General features: G+C 45.1%; 1 protein-coding gene across 2 annotated transcripts in view; it reads left to right on the forward strand.

Moving 5' to 3' along the window:
- The first annotated feature begins 11,674 nt into the window (after positions 1-11,674).
- Positions 11,675-27,257, forward strand: part of Slc1a2 (solute carrier family 1 member 2) — a 123,777-nt gene continuing 108,194 nt past the window's right edge. For both annotated transcript variants that reach the window (XM_059261008.1, XM_059261007.1), the window contains exon 1: positions 11,675-11,828. In XM_059261008.1, the coding sequence (XP_059116991.1) occupies positions 11,812-11,828 (17 nt within the window). In that variant the 5' untranslated portion in view covers positions 11,675-11,811. The remainder of the gene's footprint in view (positions 11,829-27,257) is intronic.

Here is a 27,257-nt window from a genome sequence, read left to right on the forward strand (position 1 = left end):
CTCAGTGGCAGCATAGGCCGGGACTTCACCGTTGTCTCAGGTGGCTTCAAATGCTCCTCGTGTCTCCAGATCTACCTCTCTTCATAGGGCTCAATCTGTTCTACTGTCGGTTTCTCCACCTCCTACTTGGACATCACAGTGGCTCATGCTGGGGGTGAGCCACACATTAGGTGGGGCCTCTGGGTGTCTTCAAGTGTCTAACCCAAAATTTCCAGAGGAAATAAATCTCTGGCCAAAGTTAGATGCAGCTTAGTAAAACTGCAATTCAACATATTGCTGTCCAGTCTCATGGTTGAACTGCCACAACAGCCAGCTAGAGAGGTCAGCAGCTAGGCCAATGATGAGAAGTCAGCACAGCAGGACATGTCCAGAATGGTGTGGGTGTCCATTCTGCAGGCACTGCTCTTCTTCCTGGACTAAGACGCAGTTCTGGGAGTCACAGTGACTCACACAGTAGTCGGTTTCCTCGAAGGAAGATGGCACAGGCCCACTAGCGTTTGCATTTGTTACTGGCTCTGTTGATGGGTGGTATAGCTCCCCTTTTCCCAGGGAGCAATGAGAGCAACCACCTTCAAGTCTCCTGTTCCGCCTTGTTTCATAGCGCACAAACCATTTCTCCACCACCTGTTCTCTCGGTTCTTCCTGCTCCCATCACTCTGCCAACTATTACTCACTTCCCACCTTGCCCAGCTGGGAGTGCCCCACCTCCTTGCCTTTGCATGGCTGAGCCAGGCCATGCCTTCATGTTGTCTGTGCACTTCCTGGTATCCAGGGTCTGTTTCTTGATGATCCCACTATGATACCTGCTGGGCATGAGCACCAATATCTTGCCATTTTCTCACAGCCTCCTCTTCTCATGGTGGTCCTCTCTTGGTCTTTTATCACCAGGAGGGAGGAAAGTCATGGGAGCACTCACTCTATGGAGAAATCAAGTCCCTGGCAGAGGCTACAGCCCCTACAGCCCCTGCCAAGATTCTGGAGCATGACCCTCAGTCAGCCAAGGCCACCAGCATCATCATCTTGGAACAAAGTTTCAAAGACAATACAGACACATAGCTTACAATTCCTCAAGTATATATGGAGGTCAGAGCACAGACATTTAATGAATGCACAGTATATGCCCGACCCCACGATAGTTGTTTTATAGATCAAAATTTTTAAAGCTACAAGAATTATTTCTATTTTTGCAAATGTAGAAGGGGAACTTAGAGTCAAAAGAGTTGGGTGACACATTCAATGTCATGTTTGGTGTTATTTATGGAGGTGTTGAGATTCAAACACAGGATGGTTTGCCTCCACAGCATAGTCTTTCTTTCCAATAACACCTGCCTAGACACTGGGAAAGAATACATTTGATCTCTGGATAGTTCTGACTTTTCAAAGAACCACAAACACAGTTGTTTTACCTAATGAGCTGGTGGTGGGCGGTTTTCTCATTACTAAGTTCTGGAGAGCATCGATCACCAGAAAGAACAGGGCAGATGCAACAGTAATTGCCTTAGGGGGAAGAACTGAATGCATAGTTCCTCAGACATTCCAAATGACAGTCCCCTTTGAGAGGATGTATTAGTTACGTTTCTCATTGCTGTGGCTAAGTATCTGGCAGATATTAAGAAAGGAAGGTTTTATTTGGAATCACAGTTGAGGATGGTAAGAGTCCATTACAAGGGCGATGCTGTGAGAGGCTCTGTCCACAGTGGAAGGGGGGTGCTGCTGTATGTTATAAGGTGGCTCTGTCCAGGAAGCAGAGAGGCTAAGCAGGAAGAGCTATAACCGTCAAAGCCCGCCCCCAGCAACCCACTTCCTCCAGCTCTGCCTCTCTCTATATATGAAGTTTCTACGACCTCCTCAAAGAGCACCAGAGGCCTGAGACCAAGTAAGTGTATAAACATTGGAGTCTGTTGGGGAACAGTCTATGTTCTTTCTATAATGGGTAATCTTGGGATCACTGGCTTTTACTTCTCTCTTTAGGTCATTTTCTTTGATAAACTTTGAAGTTTAAAACATTTCTCCTCTGCTGTCATCCTGTCATCGCGAGGGAGAATGGTCTAATTCATCAGTCATTTATGGGAAAGCACACAAGACCTTTTGCTTTCTTATATTAGGAGGCCCACCTCTCTGGCCCCTGTGTGGAGGGGCAAAAACTAATCTCAAATACTTAGGAGTAAAGCAAGATAGAAATAGAATTTTCAGAAGCTACAATGGGAAGATGAGTCTCTTTGATTCAACTAAGCTCCTGTAATCATTGGAGAAAACCTCAGAGAATTATGGAATTTAGGCCTGGTCCCTCTGGGGCCATTTGGTGACTCCTCCATGATACAAATGAGCATTTTTTTTTCTGATCTCTAGAAACTGACCAAACAGATTTCTCTGCCAGAAATGTGGAATGTCCTTGCATATTATAGGGGCAGCCTGTCCTAATGTGAACGACACTTTTGCCACAATAGACATCGTAGCAAAGAGGGGGCAAAACAAGGCTCTACAAGAAGATAGCTAGCACTCAAACTCCAGCCTCTTTGGTTGCCATGGAGATCCCTCTGCATTGGCCTCTTCCTCCCTTGTTTTCTGGGAAGAGGAAAAACAGGATTTTCCATGAGCTGTTTCCCAGGTCTCACCCTCCAAATCCAATCACTAAGGAACCCTGTAAAGATTGAAGGATGGAAATGAAGTGGGGTAGAAGGGTTTAGCCTTGTGTCCCCTCCACTGGATTGCCACAGCCACAAGGCCTCTGTCAGGTGGCCTTTTCTACACTGGATGTTCTTTGGGGTCCTAGTAACTACCTGGTTCCCAGGTTTGATTTTATTAATAGGACCTTTTAAGATTCGTGCTACATCTGGCGCCCAACGTTCATGGTACGAATTCTTGAAAAATCTACTTGCCTGTGGTCTTGTGGGTCCCAGCTCAGACCTGAGCTACACGTTGTCAGTTGCAGTGGCACACTGGTTGGATTTACTGAAGGAGGCAGAGGCAGGAGGATCCCGAGTTTGAGGCTGGCCTAGGAGGCTTACTAAGGAGAAGCTTCGGCCGGGGCCAAGCCACAAACGGTGGTGGGACTATGGAAGCAGCGGCTGCTGTTCTGAGTTGCTGGCTTCTTCTCATCATGTTGATGACTGTGGTGATGCTGCTACCTGGGATGAAGGGTTCACCACTGGTTGTTCAAAGAAGAATTGCCAAGACCATCATGTTACAAGAAAGCATCGGTAAAGGTCAGTTTGGAAAAGTTTTGCATGACAAATGGTGGGGAGAAATTGCTGTGAAGATTTTCTCTTCTAGGGAAGAATGTTCATGGTTCCAAGAAACAGACATTTATCAGACTGTGATTGCTCCAAACCACAGAGGAGGCACACACACATACACACACACACACACACACACACACACACACACACACACACACTTCTGCAGGGAATCATGACCACACTTAACAGCAACTTTGAAATCTTCAAAAGCATGATGAGACCCCACAACAATGATTCCACATGGACTATGATAAAGCCATTAAGCTGATTAACACCATGGAAAGATCGGCTTTGGTCAATAAATTGTTCTGGACAATTTCGAGATGGCTAGCTAAGATGATCCAGATTCACAGACAACTAGAGCAAGGACTTGAGACAAGCCCTACATTTTCCCATCATTCCCAGAGACTGGACAACAAAGGATACAGCTTCCTCTCCCAAGACTTGACAATTAACCCAAAAATTCTCTTTTCAGGATCCCCTAAAGATGTCTTTACCCCCAGAAAGCAGGAAGTAATTTTAAGAAAACTATGCCCACATTCCCAAGAGGTGGGGTGGGTGTTTTTTGGTCATTCAATGGCTTATGGATAATTGTCATTGTTTATGATGGTTGGTTACAAGTTGTTAATTGTTAATGGTTAGGAAAAAAGCTGAACAAGGAGATTAGATTCAGAGTTTTTGTTTAAAAAAAAAGAAAAAAGAGAATATAGATATGAGGTAGATTGTTGAATCTACTCTGAGAAAGAAGATAAAGAAATAATAGGATAAATGGGTAGATAATTGAATCTACTTTAAAAAGAAAAAGGGGAAGATATAAAAATGACAAAAGGTAGATTATTGAATCTATTATAAAAAGAAAAAAGAGAGAATATGGATATGATAAGATAAAAAGGGAGATTATTGAATCTTCTTTTTAAAAGGAACTACTTGTTTTTAAATAGAATAAGTAATGAAAATTTTTTGTCTGAGTTTATCAAATGTTACTGGACTGGACAATGTTAATATATATAAAATGGAGTTTTTCATCTGAATCTGTCAAATTTTAAGGGACTAGACATTTTTAGAAAAGAAACTCACTAAAGAGGTGTAAGTGTATAAATTTGAAAGACATTATAAGATAGTTCTGTTAGTAATGTAAGTTAGAATAGAAAGTGAATCAGGTACATTTTGGACTTACCAAAATAGGATAGATAATGGAATTATTTTCTCTGAGTTTGTCAAATGCAAATGGACTAGACATTGTTTAAGTATTTATTGCTTATATATATTGTATATAGTTATTGTACTTATTGGATATAGTTTTACTTGTATTAGTTATAAGCTTTTTAAATTTTAGACAAAAAAGAGGAAATGTGGTGACATTGTATTCCCCAATATATCGTGCACCCTAATAAATTTATCTGGGGTCAGAGAACAGAACAGCCACTAGACAGACATAGAGGCCAGAAAATGGTGGCACTCACACCTTTAATCCTAGCCTTCTGGAGGCAGAGATCCATCCAGATCTCTGTGAGTTCAAAGCCACACTGGAAACAGTCAGGCATGGTGATTCACGCCTTTTATCCCACAAAGTGATGGCAAGAAGCAGAAAAGTATATAAGGCATGAAAACCAGGAACTAGAGCTGCTTAAGCTTTTAGGCTTTTGAGCAGCAGTTCAGCTGAGATTCATTTTGGATGAGGACTCAGAGGCTTCCAGTCTGAGGAAATAGAATCAGCTGAGGAATCTGCAAGGTGAGGTTAGCTGTGGCTTGTTCTGCTTCTCTGATCTTCCAGCATTCACCCCAATACCTGGCTCCCAGGTTTGATTTTATTAATAAGACCTTTTAAGATTCATGCTACAGTAACTGGTGGGTAACTGCTGCAGAATATTTGTTTGTACTGTAAAGATGTGTCTCTGCCTAAGGCATCTTCTGATTGGCTTAATAAAGAGCTAAATAATCTGTAGTTAGGCAGGAGAGAATAGGCAGGACTTCTGGGAAGAGAGAGAGAGGAAGGAGGAGGAGGAATCTAGGCATGTGGATTTCACCAGCTGACTTGGAGCGAGTAGACTGTGCCGTACTAAGAAGAGGTAGCTGAGCCACGTGGCAGAACGTAGATTCAAAAATATGGATTAATTGCCGGGCGGTGGTGGCACACGCCTTTAATCCCAGCACTCGGGAGGCAGAGCCAGGCGGATCTCTGTGAGTTCGAGGCCAGCCTGGACTACAGAGTGAGTTCCAGGAAAGGCGCAAAGCTACACAGAGAAACCCTGTCTCGAAAAACCTATATATATATATGGATTAATTAAATTATAAGAGCTAGTTGGGAAAAAGCCTAAGCTAAGGCCAAGCTTTCATAATTAATAAAAAGTCTCTGGGTCATTATTTGCATGCTGGCAGTCCAAGAAGGTCAGACAGGAAAGTTTGCTGTGGGTAGTCTCTTTTCTAGCTCTGAATGGATAATGGTGCTACACTGTGACTAGAGCAGATTTGCCTTAGCCTGAGGAGTTTCCCCACACTCTCTGTGCACCCTTCAAAATGGTCTCTTAACTAAGCTCAACTTTATTTATTTAATTTGAATATGTCATCATTTTCTAGCTAGGATCCAGACTGAGAACAACCAACAATTTTGTAACCTTAAGGAAGTTAAGAGTTAAAAAAGCAAGAGTAACCCTTGTAATATCCTTGGCCTCAATTTTTCCTCTGTGAGTTGGGGACAGCTTTAATATCTTCTGTAGAAAGTTATCTTGAGAATAAACCAAAGCTTTGAATATGGGGGCCTTTCCGTGCATTGTAAGCCCTCAGTAAATGTTATGGTAATGCTATGACCAGCAGGAAGATGTTCAAACACTACCTTAATGCAACTCTAAGTCAGTTCCTTCAATTTCCGTTAGGTTTTAAGTCACAAATCAATAAAACAAGAGGCAAAAAAATCCCTTTTCTTTTTTTTTTTGGTTTTTCGAGACAGGGTTTCTCTGTGTAGCTTTGCGCCTTTCCTGGAACTCACTTGGTAGCCCAGGCTGGCCTCGAACTCACAGAGATCCGCCTGGCTCTGCCTCCCGAGTGCTGGGATTAAAGGCGGGCGCCACCACCGCCCGGCGTTAAAAAAAATCCCTTTTCTTAAAAAAATCCATTAAATCACCAATCAGAGAGCACATAGTTGATTTTTTTTATTCAGTTCTGAGAATGGTTTTTACATTGATATCAGAGAATACATGAACTTGACTTACGAAGATAAATCTATGTGCAAATGTCAGAGCATTCTATCATCTCTGCAGTGTGGAATTCTGAGGAGTCAGACCAATGCAACACTAAAAAATGTTCCCAATACCTGTAGGGTGGACTTGTTCCATTCTCAGAATCAAGGCTCCATCCACTCCCTGGGGATTTAGGGCTTGCCATGAGGGTTAAACAAGTCATATTTTGGATTGGAGAGACTAGCTTCACAAGTAAGCTAAAAATAGTAAATACAATTCAGTGTGTGCACCTGTGAGCACATGCCTGGGAGACCTCTTGATGTATGAGGCTGAGATCATCCTACACGTTATTGTATCTACTCCTCATGACAACCCTAAGACGGCCATTGCTGCTGTTGTGGTTTGAGTCTTAAATATTTCTCATGGGCTTATATTTTTCAATACAAATTTCCATGCTTTGGAGACTGTGGATCGTTCACAAGGTAGAGCCTGGCTGGTAAAAGTGGATTACTGAGAAAGTTATACCCATGCTTGATTCACATATATATTCCAGATTCTGTATATGAAGAAATCATCCAATATTTGTCTTTCTGAGTCTGGCTTATTTTGCTTTAGATGGTGATCTCTGGTTATATCATTTTCCTGATAACTATGTAACTTCAGTCTTCTTTATGGTTAAATAAAACTCTACTGTGAATATATGCCACATTTCCTTTGTCCATTCATCTGTTGATTGACATCTATGCTGGATCCATACCTTGGTTATTTTGAATAGTATATCAATACACATGGGTATGTATTACCTCGGTGGTATGCTGGCTTAAAATTTCTTTGCATGTGTAGCCAGAAGTTTTCCTGGTCCCACCTGGCTCACAGCCACTTCTATTAAACACAGACGCTTCTATTATTTACGAACTGTATGGCCATTTGCTCAAGCTTATTACTGACTAGCTCTTACACTTAAATTAACCCATAATTGTTATTTATGTTTAGCCACATTGCTTGGTACCTTTTCCTTCACATCTTGCTTCTTCTGGCGGCAGCTGGCAGCATCTCTTCCTCAGCCTTCCTGTTCCCAGAATTCTCCTCTCTCTTTGTCCCACCTATACTTCCTGCCTGGCTACTGGCCAATCAGCACTTATTTATTAATCAATCAGAGCAACAAATTCACAGCATACAGATATCCACAGCATGCATATGTGTGTGTGTGTGTGTGTGTGTGTGTGTTTGTGTGTGTATGTGTGTGTGTGTGTGTGTGTGTGTGTATCCAAGATTGATACAGTAGAATCATATGGTTTTTAAATTTTTACTTTTTTGAGGAACTTCCATATTGATCTCTATAGTGATTACACTAATTTGCACTCACTTTAGTAGTGTGTAAGTGTTTCTCTCCTCCCACATCTCTAGCAGCATTGATTATCACTTGTTTTCTTCATGATAGCCATCCTGACTAGGGTGATGTAGAGTTTCAGTGTAGTTTTGAGTTTTCCTAATGGATAAGATGTCAAACATCTTTTCACATATTTATTGGCTACCTGTGCTTCTTATTAAACTACCCGATTCACTTGCCCATAGCATGACTTTTTGGTGTTTAATTTTTAAATTCTATATAGATTCTATATATTCCCCTGCCAGATGTGTTGTTGGCAAAGACTTTCTTCCAGTCTGTAGGCTTTTCTTCACTTTGTGAAGCTTTTGGATTTTGAAGAGTCCTGTCTGGCAGGTCTTGTTACTTCCTGAGATGTTGGGGTCTTTTTCAGAAGGGCGTGCATATGCCGAGATCTTGAAGTGTTTGCCTCTGGCAGTTTCACATATTCAGGTTTTGCACTAAGTGTCTCTGGTCCATTTTGAGGGGGCTTGGATGAGGTGGGAGATAGAGATCTCGATTTACTCTTGTATATGTGAATATTCAGCTTTTGCCTGGGGTAGGGGAAATAATATCAAATCAGTTCTAGACTGACAGAACCGAAACCTCAAGAAAGCAGCCTGAATATTACTAGTTTAAACCAAACCAAACCAAATTAAATCTCTATCAAAATATCTTATTTCACACCCAGTGTTGGAATCATACTGGACGTTCACAGCGTTCTTGGGGCACTGACAGAGAACCAATTCCTTCTGAGCCGGAATCATCTGTGGCATAGTCCACATGATTAATAGACCTAATTCCCTAGGCAGCTGAATGCAAATGTCTCTCTAACACAGGAGGTGATGTCAGGGCATCCAGATACAGCCATTTACAGGGAACGTGGCAAGCCAGAATGGCTATACCTATCTAATCCTGCATGCCTAATGACCCATTCACCTGAATCCTCTAAGGTCCTCACCATGGAAAACATAATTAAGAATGATTTTCAATGAGATTAGTTTTTTTTTTTTAATAGAAACAATTTCATTGCTTTCATTTCCCCATCTTTTAACTTGTTCTGTGTTTGGGGGCCTCAGGAGCCTGCAGACAGCAGAGTGCTGGTGAATGGTGCTGCTGAGCCCTCTGGGACTACATAGATGCTGAGGGATAACCGTTATATAGCAGTTCACTTAGGCTCTGCTTAAAGGGGATGCTGGTGACAGAGGAGTGCTTCTGGGGTTTTTAATATCCAGTCTGGGAGAGATCCTCGTGGCTTTGTTCTTCAGCTGCCACCTCAGCAGAAACGCAAAGAAAATCCCTAAATAGTAAATGGCAACCTCAGATGCAAAGTCACAGTCTACAGGGCTTCTGAGAAGGCAATGCCAACACACTGCCAGGTTTCAAGATGCCAGTCTTCTTCTTCTTCTTCTTCTTCTTCTTCTTCTTCTTCTTCTTCTTCTTCTTCTTCTTCTTTAACGAAAGTCAAAAGCTCAAGTGTGAAGGGAAATCCAAGATTTTATTCTTTAAAGAAAGTCCATGTTAAAATAATTCTTTTTTTTTTTTTTTTTTTTTGGTTTTTCGAGACAGGGTTTCTCTGTGTAGCTTCGCGCCTTTCCTGGAACTCACTTGGTAGTCCAGGCTGGCCTCGAACTCACAGAGATCCACCTGGCTCTGCCTCCCGAGTGCTGGGATTAAAGGCGTGCGCCACCACCGCCCGGCTTAAAATAATTCTAATTCATCAAAAAAAATTTAATTTTTATGTGTCATGTGTCTGTGCACTGGGAGCATGTGGGAACCCGTGGAGGCCAGAAAAGGGTGTCAGATCGCCTGGAAGGGAAGTTACAGACAGTTAGAAACTGCTCTGGGTGCTAGGAATCTTACCTGGGCCCGCTGGAAGAGCCATCTCTCCAGACCAGAGGTAGTCTTCGGACTCTTGGGGCTGAACAGGTCTGGTCAATGTAACTGGCAGGTAAGAGAAGGGAGCTGACTTCTGTTAGTCCCGCCCCGTGTTCTTCTTCTCCTTTTCTCTCATCTGCCTGGTCTTCTTTGAATCTTTTGCCCAAGAAACAATCCTCCAAGACTCCTTAAAATTAACTGAACCTTCTTCTTTTTTTTGGGGGGGGGGTCTTTCTGAGATAAGGATTTACTCTCTAGCACAGATTGGTCTCGAACCTGAGAACTCCCCATCTCAGCCTGCTGAGCGCAGAGATTACGGGCATGCATCATGCCTGGTTTAGCTGAACATTTTTTTGAGTGTCTTTCATTCAGTTACTTATCTTCTTCCCACAGTGAATTTGAAGGTGGTGCCTTCAGTTTGCCGCTGACGGAGAGAAGCGAAGATGGAAGAGAAGAGCTCCTCCCGGCTAGGAGCACTGGAGCGGACCAGGAAGAATTAGAATAGAAATTAGAGTGCTGGGGTTCTGAGATGCAGCCCAGAAGAGCCTGACAGGTGCCAAGAGACAGGCTCACACCTTTTGACATCTTTGTTTACACTTTGCAAACCTTTCAGAATAGTCTGTTTAATGCTCATCACCGCCCTGCAAAAGCGGTTGTTTTGAGTCTCATTGTCCAGCCCAGGAAAGGAAGGCTTTGCCTCCCAGGTGGCCACAGGGTCGGTCAGCAGGTGGCGGAGCTGTAGGTGTCTGCTGCGTCCCAGTCGCCGAGATAATAAAAGCTGCGTTGAACTTGTCATTATTATGCAAAGCTGGGCAGGAGGCTTGGACTCTCCCTTGCAGGAGCCCATCTGTCTTTGCGCGCCGCCCCCTAGACTTAGAGGCCTGTGGAGAACTGAGCCGAGTGGGTGGAGATGTGTCCCCAGCCCTCGGCTCTGACAGTTTCTCTGCTCCTTCCTAGCCCGAGCCCTCCAGGCAGACCTCTTTCGGATTAAAAAACAAACCCCCTGAAATCATGGCCTCCCTCACACCCCGCCCGTCCCCGGGGAATCGCATTAATATTAATCTAGATGAATAATTGAATGCCCGAGATTTATTCGGGCCTTGGTGAAGGAGGACCCGCAGCTGGGTCGCGCTTCCATCCGGCCACCTGAGGGTTTCTGCGGCTAGGATTCTGTTGTACTCCCTACCCCAGAAGTGGTATGATAAGGGTGGGTGTGCCCGCCTGTGCGATGTGAGATGAAGCAGGTGTCCAGAGAGAGATGGGCAGCGCCAAGGCTTCTCCAAGGATTGGGGACGGAGGGGCATCCCGGGTCTCTGCTCTTGGCCCAGCAAAAGGTGACCTGGGGCCACTCAGACTCGAGAGGAAACAATAGAGACTCCTTAGATCCTGGGCTCCTGCCACCGGCTGTCCAAAGCGTTCCCGGACTACCGGAGGGCTTTTTTTTTTCTTGGCTAATTTATGGCTGGAGGCTAGTGGGGGAGGGACGACAGAGGAGGGACAGCGTCTGAAGATGGGGGGAAGGGGCGACGGTTAAAGAAGTCGCCCCAGGCTGCGACGCGGGTGATGTCAGCTCTGGACAAAAATAGAGAGGGATCGCCTGCAAATCCCCAGCTCCGGCGGGGCTAAACCTTGCAATCCCTCCCGGGCCGGCGCCGAGCCAGGGCGCAGCGGCCTCCACCGCCTCCCCCGGCGCGCACACACCAGCACACGCGCACGCACGCACACACTCCCCCGCACTCGCACTCCCGGTCTTCCCCGGTGCCCCTCGGTGCCGGCCACTCGCCGCACCGGTTTGCCTCCGGGTGAAACACACACAGGTAGCGGCTGGGACGCGCGGAGCGCGTTCCTGCAGCCCTGCGGCCAGCGCGATCTCGCAGGAGCCAGTGTGGGATCCCCGCAGCGCCACTCGGAGCGCTGGCCGCGAGCCGCGCACGGGAACGCGGACCGCGCGCGGTGGAGAGCCGGGACGTGGATTAGCGCCCGCAGCAGCCTCCCGCGCGCGCCGAGGCGCTAAAGGGCTTACCCAGGAGGGGGGTGCGAGGGCGGGGAGAGGCTGCCCGTTAAATACCGCTCCCCGCCGCACTCGGGGCTCACCCAGCTCGCCGCCACCGTCGCCAGACCGTGCCCGGGAGGAGGGGGCGTTCCCCACGCCATGGCATCAACCGAAGGGTGAGAGGATTTTTCTGGGTACCTGCTGGGAAGCGGGAGCCGCGCGCGCGGGGTGGTGCTGCCCTATCCCAGATGGGGACAGAGAACTGTGTCTCCGGACCTCTGAAACCGTGGCAGAGCGACAGCCAGGCTGGAGATGGTGGGGAAGGAGACTGATTTCTTTGGTGGATTAGCTGTCTTTTGAGGATGCGGGAGGCAGAGAATTGGATCTAATGGCGAAGTACCATGGGGGTGTGAAAAAGTGTGAAAATAAACCCTTTTGGGGTTATTTCAGAGATTTAAAGACAATAAAAGATTGTCCGTGGTGCAGGAGACACTGTCTGGGCTGCAAGGTGGGGACCGGTTGGAATGAATGAGCCAGTACCAGAGCCCGGGCGGGGTGAGGAGCAGCACCTGGCTTTGAACTCTAGCTTTGGGCGCGGGTGGGGGGCGGGGGCAAGCCCCGGCCCAAGAGATCTTTGCCCTTGGACGTTGGAATCTCCCTGGCCAGCAGCAAGGAAGGGTGGAAGAGATTTGGGTGCTTCCCGAGAGGAGGGGAGAAAACCTGTAGCTTGAAACAGGACAAGAGTTTCCAGACTCTATTGGGAATATCACTGGCTTCTTTATTTTGCCTGTGGCCTTTGGGTCGCCTCTTGCCTCTTGAGGCTGCAGTTGGCATGGTGATCACTTCTGTAATATAGAAGGACAACTGTATTTAGCAAAGGTGACATGGGGGATGCAAGAGCAACAGAGTCCCTTGAATACTCATTCCAAGGCATCCTGGTCCTGTCTCCAACAAAAACTTTACAGGCTTTCCAGAGCCTAGGAGTGAATCAGAAGAACGGTCGGGGACCCCAACTTTTAGGTTATTTCACAAAATGGCACTAGCTGCTTGCAAGAGATCACTGGATCCACACATGATGTCCAAAGCAAGTATCCGGAGCTTCTCAGGACTCTACACTGAGACCCTGGTTCTGGTATTTTCTGGAGCATTTTTGAAAGAAATCACCAACTCCATAAGCTTTTAGTGAGGTGGTGGGTGGTAGATCTCTAAGCAGGAGTGGAAAGATGGTGTTCACAGCCAGACTTCTAGATTCCAATCCTAGACAAGGAAAATACTTCTAAAACTGTATCCAAGAGAAAGAACCCGTTCATCTATTTCTCTCTTCCTTAGAGTCCTTCCAAAGGTGCCTGGCATCAGAGTTTCTCCACATCGCCCTATTTGCCAGTGTGGACCTTTGAAATGGTTACTTACCCAAAAAAGATGCTCCAAATTGGTACTTGTATCCAAGGAAGGTGGTATCTTGTGTTCAAACACATCTCTAGAGTTAAGTATTAAGAACCCATGTGGCTTAACATCAGCATCCCTCTGTGTTTGATTTAAAAGGCTTTCATCTTAGAACAAGTATAAAGGTATTTCTGGCTACCTACAGGAGCCTTCTACAATTACTTCAGCCTTCAGAGTCTCAGTTGGAAAACCTCTTCGAAAAATATCTGTCTTCCAAATGCTACACCCAACTTACTCTCCACTCTGCTGGCCAGAAGGGAGAAGGTAGAGACAGCAATAAAAATGCTCAAATGTACTGCCTTTTCCTTCATCCTAAGTGAGAGCTGCCAAGTGGTTTGACATTTAAAGTAAAGCAGATGTGATTTGCAAGACTGAAAACCAACTCTAGTCCAATTAGTGCCATCCTGGTGCATTGTGCAGGGTTAGGAAATGATTGTCAAAGGAACTTGTATTTAAGAGATGAAAGAATCTGAAAAAAAAATCTGAAAACTGGGAAACAAATGTAGAAAAATGTTATTATTTAAGAGCAGTAATTTGGTCAGTTGGAGACATTCTCAAAACCCTTGTTGTCTCCCAGAAGCCTTTGCGGAATCCCTGTTGGGTGGAATGCACCTGCTAGCTTCTCTGGTGGAGATAAAGAGACACAAATAGCCTTGGAGATGACTTTCAGAAGGCTTTCCCAGAGGAGGACTTTTATTACCAGGTTGTTTTCATGGGTTGGTGAGATCCGTTTGCCCCTTCTGATATCTTTGGGTAATGCACCTTGAAAAGGAAATTCAGGAAGAGTCCCCAAGCTGATCTCTTTTGTTAGCCTTTGTCTTCTAACAATATTAAAGCTGTTTTTCTGAAATATACATTGCTTAGAAGGATGCCAAAATAGCACTGTAATTACATGCTTTCAGTTTATACATGTTCAGCTCAACTCTATTCCAAAATACCAGGGGAGTGGGATGGTATATTAAACCAATCGATCTGGTGAATGTTTATTTGGTGATCAAGTTGTCATCAACAGCATATGCTAATTACTATGCTTTATAGAATTATTAGAGGCAATAAATATATCTGTTTAGCACTCGTTTCAAAGCTTATTTGTATATCTTTATATTCACATCTTTCAATAACTCTATGAAGTAGGCAATCCAATGAAAATAGACTTAAGGGCCCAATTAAAAAAAAACCTATGTACAATGTCATGTCATCTTTCCAGGAAGATTCTGGGATTTGGCAGGGCTTTGGGGTATCATCTGGAAATGTCAGTTGTCAGGAATGAGCGTGTGAGGCATGGCTGGTGCTTATTGTCGGCTTTCTTTAAAATCTTTGTGTATATCCCTGGCAAGTTGCCTTTTAGAATATTTTATATCTGATGTGTTTGATCCTTGCCCTTTTATAGACCATACCTACCACTGTTTGGTTATCTGAAGTTTCTGATCATGTTGCACTGGGAATACCAGCGTGGCTTTTGTAAAATTCAGCAGGAACTCTTCTAGTTTCCAGGTTCTGAAAGGGTTTTCCTATGAAAGCAAGGTTCCTTTGACAGTTGCGTGGCTTTTGTTGTTGTTGTTCCTGAGTCCTAGGCACGGCTGGAATTACTGAGATGGCTTTTAGGTTCCTGACCCAAATTGGAAAGAGATTATAAGTCGCTGGTGACAGGCAAGCGAGTGTCTGTTATTGACTGGGTCAAAGTGGAGTGGCCAGATGCTGAAGAGACAACCATTTTAGAAATATGTTTCTAAGGGCCAGGGCTGGCCAGGTCTCCGCATATATCAGAGACTCCTGGCAATCTGTCTTCTGATCAGCTCCCAGGAGCCAAGGGGTCAGGGTTGCACCAATCAGGAGGGCTTGGATTTCAGTCTGACTTCCAGAGCAAGGGAAACAGAAAACTGCTGACAGCAAAAAAAGCCCTGCCAAGGGAGACCCCTGAATTTATGATTCCCAGCGCGCGATGCTAAACATAGTGAGTGTCTTACCCACCCCCTCCTCTGAAAATGAAATTGAAGGGAGCAGGGGGATGAGCTGGTAGAGTGGGCTTATTACGGGGTGAGTGGAGGGCAGAGGAGATGGGATCTAGGAGGGCTTGCGTATTGTATGCCTCAGGCTCCACTGGAATTCATTTCTCGTTTTCAAGAATATAGAAATTGTCTTCCTTGGGCGAAACGGATATGAGTGGAGCTATGACAAAGCCATTCCACGTTTACCAAGGCAGTCTCGTGTGAGCAGTTGAAAGCTTAATTCTCCAGAAATAATTTCTAAATCCAAATGAGACTTGGAAAGTAGAAATGGCAGCTTATTACAAACTGAACGGCAGGTCTGAGCCTCAGACCCAAGGGTCACGTTGTTTCCCCTTTCTGTCCGTACAATGAGGCGTCCTCTCCTTGGGCTTCTGCACTTTGTGATGTGTCGGACCTGGCCACACAAACAAACATTATTCACACAGCAACTCTGGGTCAGTGTGCTGTATCAGTTCCAGATATGCCTGGCTGCTTCACAGTTCGGAACTCAAACACAGGTTAATTTCTTGACAATTCTCTGTGCACCTTTCCCCATGGCTGTATCAGCTGTAAAGATGTCTGAATTTCCTCCCTGTAACGGCAAGCTCAGTTGTTTTCTATAGTGAATTGTTTCCCTCACTGGATTGCCTTGTCTCTTGGAATGAATGGAGTCTTCACTTTGATCACCTGCTATCATTATTTTAATCTAATGAAACACAGATAACTTAAAATCCTCTAGCATTAGTAGTCAGAAGCACAGATCTCAGGATAAAAAGTCTTAGTTAGGTTTGCATTTCAAGAACTTGTCCTCACGGTTTGAACAATACATCTCACAAACGTCAGACGGTGTCTGCTTACCCACAGTCACCCCTTCCCTGCCCTTAGCAGCTTGTTGTGGGGCAGGAGGCATGCTTCGGAGAAAGGGTTTGGAATCCAGATTACAGCAAATCTCTTTATTTACCAGGGCTGTGGGATGGCTCTCCCCTCCTGCTGCCCGCCCCTCACCCTGCAGAGCCAAGTCCTTACAATGAATTAATTAGGGGGAGTGTTTAAAAATATCTCACCGGCTCCATCTCCACGTGCTCTCTTATTGATTGGAGGCAGATGGGCTGCATATTTGTCGGCAGAGGAGACAACGACTGATATCTCACTATGAACCTGTCTGGTTGGCTTCAAATAACATCAGAGAAGACAATGGGCCTCGGCTCTATTGACAGCCAGGGAAAGCAGACTCTTCACCTTTTCCAGGGTATCCCTTTGTTTTCATAGTTTTGCTGCATTTTCAAGATTGTTTCTCAACGGCACTGATATTTTCTTTCATTTGTTTATTTAATGCCTCACTTAGACAAGCAGATGTGGCCACTGTCTGCAGAACTGTCAGCTGGAGGTTTGGGTGACGTCGCCAGCTGCCTGGGATTATAGACTCATTGAGCAAGGGCTGGCCTTTGAACAGAGAAGGAAGGGAATGAACTCCACTTGGGCAGCTGGACTCGATCTGTGTCAACCCCAGTCCCCTCTAGGATGGATGATGGCAAGGACCTTGTGTGAGGTCCTTGGGGGACAAAGATGTAGATATTGTCCCTGTGTGTCATGTATATTAACGGATTCGTTTAAATGGCAGGCGGGACTTCCTTTTGTTACATTGGTCAGGACGACCATCTGTCATTTGCTGTTCTGAATCTGGCACGGGACTTTGAATCACATGCTCCCACTCCTGGTCCCCAGCCTCTGCTTTCTCTCAGGATCATGGAACTGGAGACAGATTCAGAGCCTCTGTTTGCCTTGGCTTTGCTTCCTGCATAGCTTTGAATGTGAGGTGCTGGACACTACAGACCACATGTGGCCCAGAAGTGTGTTCTTATTTCGGCTCTCAGTGGATTTTGAAAATGTTTGAATTATTTGCCTACTTGGAAAACAATTTCTAATTTTGAATTTTTCTTTTTGTTTTATGTGTTTGGGTGTTTGGATTGCAGGTACATCTGTGCACTCCATGCATGCCATAGAGGCCAGAAGAGGGTGTCAGATCCCCTGGAACTGTAGTTACAGGTTGTTGTGAGTTGCCATGTGGGTGCTTGGAATCAAACCTGGGTCCCCTGGAAGAGCAGCCAGAGGTCTTAACTGTTGAGCTGTCTTTCTAGTCCCAAATTCCTGACTTTAGCTGCTCCAGAAAATTGGAAATCTGTTGACAAAGAATTCACTTTTCTGTCTTAATACATTTACTATGTGATTATAAGCCAGTATTTTATGTACGTGTGGGTGTATATCTTTATATTCCTGAATGTATGAGTGTGTGTTTGGTACTAGAGACTGCATCTGACAGCAAGCATTCTACCTTTGAGCTATATTCCATTCTCTCTTTTCACACACCTCCTTCCCCCCACCCAGTTTTTAAACAAAATTTCACTAAGTTGTTCAGGCTGGCCTTGAACTCACTTATAGCCTTGGACTTGCTATCCCTCCTGCTTTAACTTCTCTAGGAGCTGAGATTACAGGTCTGTGCCATCCAGCAGGCCCCACAGCTTTAGCGATTGTTAAAGCACTTTGTATCTACAAATTTACTTAATTCTCATAGTATATATGCTATCGCAAGCATTATTATTAGTCCTGTTTTTCCAGATATAGCAACTGTGCCATAAAATAATCTAGTAATTTGCTCCAAATTTCTTAGACCTTAAATTCAGTGATCCTGGGTCATGGAGCCTTTAACTAGTGGGCTACATTCCTTCCTCTCCCTCTCCGTGGCAGTGGTTAGCTAGATGAGGAGTGACAGAACCCTGAGACAGAGCATGTCATTCAAGTAGGGCACCATTGTTGGGAGGCCATGTCACTCATGCTCTATGCACAATGTCTTACCTCTCTGTGGCAGTAACTGAGAGTGCAAGCTTGGAACCCACATTGTTACCATATACTATTGTATATATACACATACATGGTATATATCCATATACCATGCCTAAGTGCTTTTACAGTTCAAGTTTGGAAGACTTTGTCAGAATACCATGTAATTCCAGACACTTTAAACGTTTTGTTTATTCTTATTTTATGTGTACGAATGCCTCTCTCTCTCTCTCTCTCTCTCTCTCTCTCTCTCTCTCTCTCTCTCTCTCTCTCTCTGTATGTGTGTCTGTGTCTATGTGTGTATGATGTGTGTTTAGTGCCCACAGAAGTCAGAAGAGGTCATTGGATACCCCGGAACTGGAAATGGAGATGGTATGAGTGACCATGGTAGGTGCTGGGAACAGAACTCGGGTTCACTGCAAGAACAGAAACCTCTACGCCATCTCCTCAGCCCCCAACTTCTTTCTTTTTAACCCCTAACCACTCCTTCCCCTAACCACTTCTTGCTATCGGTTTAAACTTTGCCCTGAGTTGCTCTTAATAGGGTTCCTCCGTAATTATTGATTTCAACAAAGCTAATGGCATTGCCTCATCTCTACACAGTGCATTCAAACTGCCCTGGGACGATCATATGGGCCAGTCGCTAGGCTGTGCCTCTGTGCCTCTTTGTGGCAGACGTAGCTGAGCAGTCATCAAATGTGGTTATGTGGACAGTGACTTAACCTACTCAGTTTCTGGATGTCATTTACTTTGCCCAGTGCAAATAGTGATGACCCTCAGGACACCCTCTGGATGGGCAAGGACTCAGAGGCTGGATCTGTGTGGCATGATTTTAAGATTTATTTATTTATTTTTATCTGTATCTGTGTGTGTTTTGGTGTCTGCCACATGTGTGCCCATGATGGAGACAGTCAGAAGAGGGCATTGGATTCCCTGGAGATAGAGTTAAGTTGTTGTAAATGACCCAGCACGGCTGCTAGGATCTGAACTCTAGTCCTGGGAAGAACACAAGTATTCTTGCTCACTATGCCTCTCTCTAGCCCCCCCCCCCCCCCACAACCCTTTTTAAGAGTTTGTTGATCACCCAGCAGGGGTCAGTAAGAGCAGTAAATGTCTGTGGAAATGTGAGTCCCTTTGGAAGTCCTTCCACCCTTAGGAAATCCCAGGGCCCACAGCAGAGCAGAGCACAGAACAGCACCGCACCCCATTCCCTTTTGATTAAACAGACTCGCTCCACCCCACACACAGTCTGATAGTCATGAGACAATTGTCATACACTGAAGTGATGGAAGATGTCACCCTAGACAGATCTAAGTCGGGACGTTCGTTTAGTTTTATTCCAGCTTCCCATGACTGCATGTCTATGACTTAATTTAATCTTTGAAAAAGCTCATAATATTGTGCTCATTTTATAGACAGACACTGAGACTTAGAGAAGTTTTGGTTAAATGCTGTCACTGGGTTCCAAGCCCCTCCCCCTTTGTCATCTAATGTAGCATTTTCAACATTTCACAATTACCCCCCATTTCCTCCAGCTTTAATAAACCTTCCTTCCTTTTCTTTTTTCCCCATTTTTGTGAGTGTGTGTCTCCAGTCATTTTGATAAGAGAAAGCAAGCGCCCCCAAAGAAGCAAGATTCTGACAAATGTCATAGGTTATGCACAAGAAGGAAAGAGATGAGCTTATCTCCAGTAAGGATGCTTTGGAGAAAATGGCGCTGTAAAATGATGTAAGAGGAAGCTTAGGTAATGGCAAACTATTGTTGCATTCCAGTTTGTGGACTTCAAACCAGAGGGCTTTCAAACAAGGCAGCAATGCTGAGGGGAGATAAGGCAGAAGGACACAGGGCGGAAGGAAAGCATCCCCTATTAAGTGCCAGGGGAAGTCAGCCTCCCAGACCTTAGCAGTCTGTTTGTTTGCTTGTTTTTATTTCAGTCTTCACTTAAATAGCCAGTTGGGATGTGATGACCAGATTATACAGAAAAGTAGGGGGAAGCCATTCTGAGCCAAGTGCTCACTTAGGGTGGAAATGGATGGGCATCACCTGACAGTATACATCTCAGGTGTCCCATAGGGACGATGGCACTGGAAATGGCTTCAGCTCTTGTTGTTTATATTTCTATGCCACATGTGGTCTAGAAAACAAATGCCAGGAATAAAAATTGAACCAACTTCTAAGAATGGATTCGAGAGTGATGGAATTATAGACCGACTCTAATTCCCAGTGTTTTCTTGAAATTCGAAGTCATCCATTAGCCAACATTTTTAAATCATCATGGACTCGTAGCATTGAGCTAAACATTGGTTTTAAGATTATGACCATAAACATTTCAGATGAAATTAGGTGCTATGGCCACAGATTAATTGCAAGCATTTCAAATAAAAAACTGATTACTGAGGGAGTTTATCTGAGCTAACCCACTTGGGTTTGGATTTTTTTCATAGGCCTTGACATGTTGGGTTTAGAATATTGATGCTGGTGGGTCACTGAGAGCAGAGTCTGAGCTGGAGGCTGACGAGTGTGCAGTTTACGGGAAGTCTGTGGAGTTGGCTAAAAGCCCCTAGATGGAGTAAAGGAAGCAGGGATGGGCAGAAGGAGAAGTGGAAACTCAAACAAGTCCTCATCCCCCCTATGGGATGATCTAGAGCACTTCTGAGTGCCCCCTGACTGAGGGAAGATGCAGTTTCTACCCTGCATTAGCCAGCCATTCAGTGGAGCTGTGATGGGGCAGGGGCATGGCTCTATGTGGGTAAAACGCAAGGGTTTGGAAGAGCTGTCTGTCTAATTCTCCTAACAACCAAGCCAATGAGTCCCCTTTTCCTGCCCTTTTTCTGCAGTTGAAGGCCTGGGCATTGGGTAGTGTACTGCAGTAGCTACTTCCCTTGTCTTATAAGTGTTTGGGAATCAACAACAGAACCAGTTCAGCTGCCTTCAGTCTGTGTATTGAAGTAGATGACAGCCTTCCCCTCAGTGCTATCATGTGTAGCAAAAGGACATGCTATGCCAGTTAATAAATACCAAATTTCCAAAATTTCAGGTAGACAGGATAAATAAGTTCAAAGGTGTGTGTGTGTGTGTGTGTGTGTGTGTGTGTGTGTGTTTTTATATGTGTGTGCTGTTCCAAGGTTGATGTTGGGTGTTTTTCTCAATTGCTTTCCACCTATTATAGTGAAGCACGGTCTCTCACTTGAACCCAGAACTCACTAATTCATCTAGATACTCCAAGGATCCCCTGTCCAGGCCCACCAAGTGCTGGGATTACAAATAGCTACCACACCTGCTCTACTCAGCCTTTTTGTGTGTGCTGGGGGTCCCCAGGTGTGTGCAGTAAGCACTTTACTTGCTAAGCCATCTCCCTGTCCCAAGTTCCCAGATCACAACACAGGGACCACAGCTAACAGCAATGTATTGTATATTTAAAAATTGCTAGGACTGTAGTCTAAGTCTGGTTACTAGAAAAAAGATATGCGAGCTAATCAGTGTGCTAATTAACTTGAGTTAGTCCTTTAGTAATATATACATATTGAAACATCATTGCACGCCAAAAGTACATAGAACTATTTGTCGATTACAATTAAAAGTAATTCAGCCAACCCACCAAACTATACCTTAAAAGCAGAGTGTGGTGAGGGGGAAATGGAAGGGGACATGAATCCCTGTGGAGGAAATAGGAACTATTAGAGGGTGTCCTCTTCCTTAGCTTTAGCTAGAACCCACACAGGCAGCAGCTCAAGTCCTTCGGAGGAAGCCTGGCCCAGTGGGAAGATGCTTATCTGGAATGTCCTAGAGAGAGAAATCCACTGGGGTTCCGTTTGTCTGAGTCCTGTCTGGAGTGGTGAGGTTAAGGAGCTGGGCCAGAAATAGCAATAAATCGTAGAGCCAGTGTATAACTGCTCTCGCCGCTTGCAGGCTCGACAGCAGCGGTTTCTCTCTTCCTCGCAGTGTGATCCTGGAGTCCTCATCCTGAGGAAAGTGAGCCATAAACTGGTGAGCCCCTTCTGGAACACCTGCTGTGCTGTTCTAGTGACCCGCACTGGGCATTTTGTCAACATCTGCCAAGTCACCTGTGCATTTCCCCCTCTGTTCCGTTGGTGGATAGTAAGGTGTTTCCTGAGATAGAAGAACACGTTTGTGCGCACCCCAAGTCCTTGAGATGATACCTCTGTGGGTGTCCCTTTATTTTCTCATGTCCCTCAGCTGTGTTCCGAGTCTAAGGCACTGGTGGTCACGATGTGTTTTCAGCAGTACAACTCAGTTCAAGGGGTCACAACTGCAGGGCAACAGAAAGTAAAGCAAGCCGGCTGGTCTCATTAGAATCACTTTCCTTCCTTCTCCACACCTCTTATAAATAAGTAACACCCACTCCTGCCATGGAAGATAGATATGGTACGCATTTCCAGTATTTCGGTAACGAGGCCACTGATTAGATTCAATCTACACTTAGTATATTTTGAATATAGAAATAACATATAGGTCTGAAAGACTTGGATAGGTCTGAAAGACTTGGTAGTCACTGTCAAAAATTATTTTTAACAAAAATTTTACCCCCCCATAAGACAAAATATGGACATTCTTTTTTTTTTTTTTTTTGGTTTTTTTGAGACAGGGTTTCTCTGTGTAGCTTTGTGCCTCTCCTGGAACTCACTTGGTAGCCCAGGCTGGCCTTGAACTCACAGAGATCCGCCTGGCTCTGCCTCCTGAGTGCTGGGATTAAAGGCGTGCGCCACCACTGCCTGGCTAAAATATGGACATTCTTAAAAGCAAACATATAAGCCTCATATATCATCAGAGGGCATAAAGGCAAAGCATATCTCCCACGCTGATCTTGTCTTCTTGAAATCTTCTTCATGTTTGGAACATTTTTCTATGCATATGTAAACATCTTAATCTTAATATGCAAATTTGGACATTCTGTACAAACTACTGAATCTGGCTGTTTATTCACCCAATGCTTTCAGTTGTTTAAGTTTGTGGTACATATGTATATAAAGGTATACTTATGTGGGGTGCATGCTACATATAAAACATGTATTTCAATACCTAATAATAGATCACAGAAGGTTATGTAATAATCCATTTAACCAGTCTCTTTTAGACATGTGGGTTTTTGCTGAGTCTTTCTTACTATAATGATGTTGGTGGGTTCTGAGTGGGCAGAAGCATGGTCATCCGGACCAATGAGAAGATAGCAGTGATGGTTTAGGTGGACAAGTTAAGGAGATAGTGGGAAGAATTTGGCATGGCGTGAATATTCTGGTGCTGTTAGGAGTACTCAATGACCAAGTGCCTATGGAGGCAAGCAGAGCAGAAAGCTAGCTCTCAGATTTCTGGTTGAAGCAAATAGGGGGTAGGATGAGTGCAGAGAAGAAATTCAGGGGAGGGATGACCTCATAAAGGGAGAAGAAGATAAGGAACTTACCTCGTGGGCTCGGTTAACATTTTCGTGTTTGTGGGACAGCAGGCAGAAACGCTCACGTGAGAATCCTAGTCTTTATGGAGTGTAACTGTAATGGGAGAGGTAAACAAACTCATCCTGACTGATCATGACACGAATTAAGAATGGCACTGAGGAAGGATCCCGGTGAACTGTAATGTCTGTAAAGGTTGGGGATGAGTGACATTAAAGCTGGGACACGCTGGGATGTAGGGATCAGAAGGGACGCGGTGTCTCAGAGTGGCTGACGATGTCGCCTGTTACAGACATACTGAAAAGGCAAGTTTTGCAAAGTGGCCATTGGATGAATCAGTTCCAAGGCCATCTTTGCCAGACCAGAGTCAGCACAGTGATGGCTCTGTCATGCTGCTGATGTAGGTTTTGAACTGGTAGAGAGAAAATTAATGAAAAGCATTTATTAAAGGTTTGTTTTTATGTATAAATGTGTGTGTGTTCAGGTGTGCATGTGTGTGTGCACGCTCAAACGTGTTCAGGTGCCTGTGGAATAGGACATTGGGTCCCCTGAAGCTCAAGCTACAGGTGGTTGTGAGCTTCCAGACATGAGTGCTGGGAACTGAACATGGATCCTCTGCAAATTCCTTAATACTCTCAATGCCTGAGACATCCCTCCACCCCAAAGTTGTTACTATTATTATTACTGTTATTCTGAGTGGTAATCAAGAAGAGGTGGTGAATAGGAAATGTGACACACAGGGCAGTGGAGCTGCACCTTGGGTCCTCTGTCTTAGTTTGAGGGTGTGTGAATGCAGCATGTGTATATGCCGAGGGAAAGGCTGGGTCAGTGAAGACATTCCGACTAATCTTGGTGGAAGACTGTGTCGAAGACAAGAACAAGAGCTGGAATCGGCTCATTGCTTGCTTTGGGCTTCCTGTGGGGGGAAAGCAGGTGTCTCTGGGAATTCTTGGTTGAGGCTTCCTACAGCATGTTTAACCAGTCCTATGGCATAGTGTCTTCGTTAGGGTTTCTGCTGCTGTGACGAAACACCATGACCAAAAAGCACCTTGGAGAGGAAAGGGTTTGTTTGGCTTACACTTCCAGATCACTGGTTATCATCAAAGGAAGTCAGTACAAGAACTCAAACAGGGCAGAAACCTGGAGGTAGGAGCTGATGAAGAGGCCATGGAGGGGTACTGCTTAGTGGATTGCTCCTCATGGCTTGCTCAGTCTACTTTCTTATAGCACCCATGACCACCAGCCTAGGGATGGTACCGCCCACAAGGGGCTGGGCCCTTTCCATCAATAACTAATTAAGAAAATGCCTTACAGCTGGATCTAACGGATTTCTCAATTGAAGTTTCCTCCTTTTAGATAACTCTAATTTGTGTGAAGTTGACATAAGACTAGCACCCATAAGATGACTCAGAGTGGAGAAGAAGGAAATACTACCTGCCCAGATGGGCAAGTCTACATCATCAATCCTCATGGCCTGAAGATGTGGGCAGCCATTTCATCCTGCGTCTGTAACATCGTTGTCAGGAGCTGGTGTAGGATAGCATTATTGGGCAGTGGTTGCCATTTCCCTCTCCACTCACCTGTTATGAGCCTTCTTACGTCTCCTTAGCTGGAGTTGTCCTTTTTCTCACCTTCAACCCAGGTCATTATATAATGTCTGTGTGGATTTTCTTGGACTCTGGTGTGTGTGTGTGTGTGTGTGTGTGTGTGTGTGTGTGTGTGTGTGTGTGTGTGGTATAGCACATGTGAATGCTCACATCCCTATATGTACATGTGGAGGCCAGAAGTTGGTGTCAGACATCTTTTTCTACCACTCTCCACCTTATTTGGAGGTGGTCTCTCACTGAGCTCAAAGCTCATCAGTTTGCTAGACTGCCTGTCTAACAAGCCCCAGGATCCTCTCCTCTCTTCCTCCCTGCTCATCTAAGTGCAAGGTTTACAGGTATGCGGCTACACTTTATCGTTAATATGGGTGCTGGGGTTCTGAGCTCTGTACCTCATGCTTGTGTAGTGGGCAGTTTAACCACCGAGCTACCTCTACACCCCTTGGATTCAATATTATTTCAGTCATGGTTTTGGCTCTGCGTTCTCTTCAGATCCTTTCTGGAACATTTCCATGCCACTACCCTCTTGATACCTTCAGAAGAACGTTACCATTTCAGGTCTTTTTCTACTCCAAGGCTGACAGATCTCATGGCCTGCTTGGTGTTCCGATTTGTGCAACGCATGGGTTCATGGGGACACATTACTACAATGGAGCTGTTGATACTTTCCTCCGCAGACTCACACCTACTCCCTTCCAAATTCCCTCACCTCAGCCAACAGAACTACCACACGCCAAGGCTCTGAAGTCATTAATGCCAGCTTTGTCCCTGGCCTTTTCTCTTATCTCAGCTCTAATAATCAAGCTTACCGGGCATGCCCTTCTCTCCAAAAGGTTTCTTAAGCCTGGCCCTTTCTCTCCATAGCCACAGGAATCACTATAGCCCAGGCAACAGCCATCGCTTTCTTGGAAGCGTCATAGCTTCCCGCCTTTCAGATCTTCCTGTACCTGCACTGGCATACCCATTTTCCTTCCTAGACCATTTCTTTCCATTGTTCCCCCACCATTCCACAGCTGGCTAGTGCCTTCTTCTAGAGCATTCTTTGGTGATCAGCTTCAATGTCATTTCCTGGAGGGGCCCTCTCTCCCGCCCCCTGTGCCATCGAGAATGGTTCTCTCTTCCTTAGCACTACCCCGGCCCTCATAGTTTTCTTCCTTCACTGCAGCAATTACAGCTTTCAGGTGTCTTGCTCATTTATCCTCTTCTTCCCTTGGCTCTCACGCACTGTTGGAATACGGAAGACCAGTTGATGTTGCATCTTCCTAGATCTTAGCATAGTGAGTGCATCCACTGGGTATATAGATGGCCCTCTAAGTCTGGGGGAAATGGGGATAGATTCTTGAAAGGGTGACATTTGAGTTGAGCTTCTTCCAGGGAGGCTGTCCTGCTCTGCTTCGTTCAGACCTCTCTCAGCACTTCATCAGATCAGATCGTGCCAAGTTTCTTCTGGTCTGCCTGCTCCCTGCCTTTCAGATCTCTCTGAGGATCGGGACTATCCTAATTTATTTTCACCTCCGCTTATTATCTTCATTCCAGTGAATGTTGGTGTAATTGAATTGTCTGCTTTGGGAAAGAGACTCACAAGGGCAGAGAGAGGAGAGAAGAAATAGGCTTAAACCAGCGATAGGGCCGGGCTTGGGAAGAGATGTTTTTTTGCTCCTTGGGAGGTGGTCATCTTTATAGGGTGCTGGTCAATGGACTATCCCTACCCCGCAGTCAATAACCAGCCTTTTCATTGCTAAGAGTTAGCAGGGTGGAAGTAGGTTACAAAAGCCCTCATTTGGGCAGCAGCTCATCTCCTGAAGCCAACAATGGATTTACCATGGTCCACTGTGTCCCCGCTCTGCTGCCTGGGAAAGTCTACAAACTCCCCGGGTCTCTCCACCTCTTTCAGAACACAGTGGGTTCTAGTCAGATGAACATCTTTGAGGCCTCGTGTTTCCTGAGACAGCCTGCCTCCCTTCAGAACCTTGTCTATTCTCTTTCCTCATCCTTTGCGAAGGGAAACAAGAAGGTGGAATGGATTAGACATTCAGATACAAAGACGAGCTCTAAGTCGAAGATAGTATTTAAATTGCATCAGTGAATAAAACTCAAGGCTTGACAGTTTAACTGCTTATAAAGCCGATTTAGAAGAAGAACAGTTACCAGAAGCTGCCAGTGCTGTGGCTAAATTGTTGCTTTTGATTGCTAAGGAGCATCTCAGAGCATTTAATCATTCCCAATGGAGTCCCCTTACTGTGACTTCCTGCAGGTAGAGAAATGATGTCTTTAGTATGTGTGTTTGCTGCTAGCCTGAAAAAGAATGCCTATACATACATAC

This window comes from Peromyscus eremicus, chromosome 4 (assembly GCF_949786415.1).
Source record: "Peromyscus eremicus chromosome 4, PerEre_H2_v1, whole genome shotgun sequence".
NCBI lineage: Eukaryota > Metazoa > Chordata > Mammalia > Rodentia > Cricetidae > Peromyscus > Peromyscus eremicus.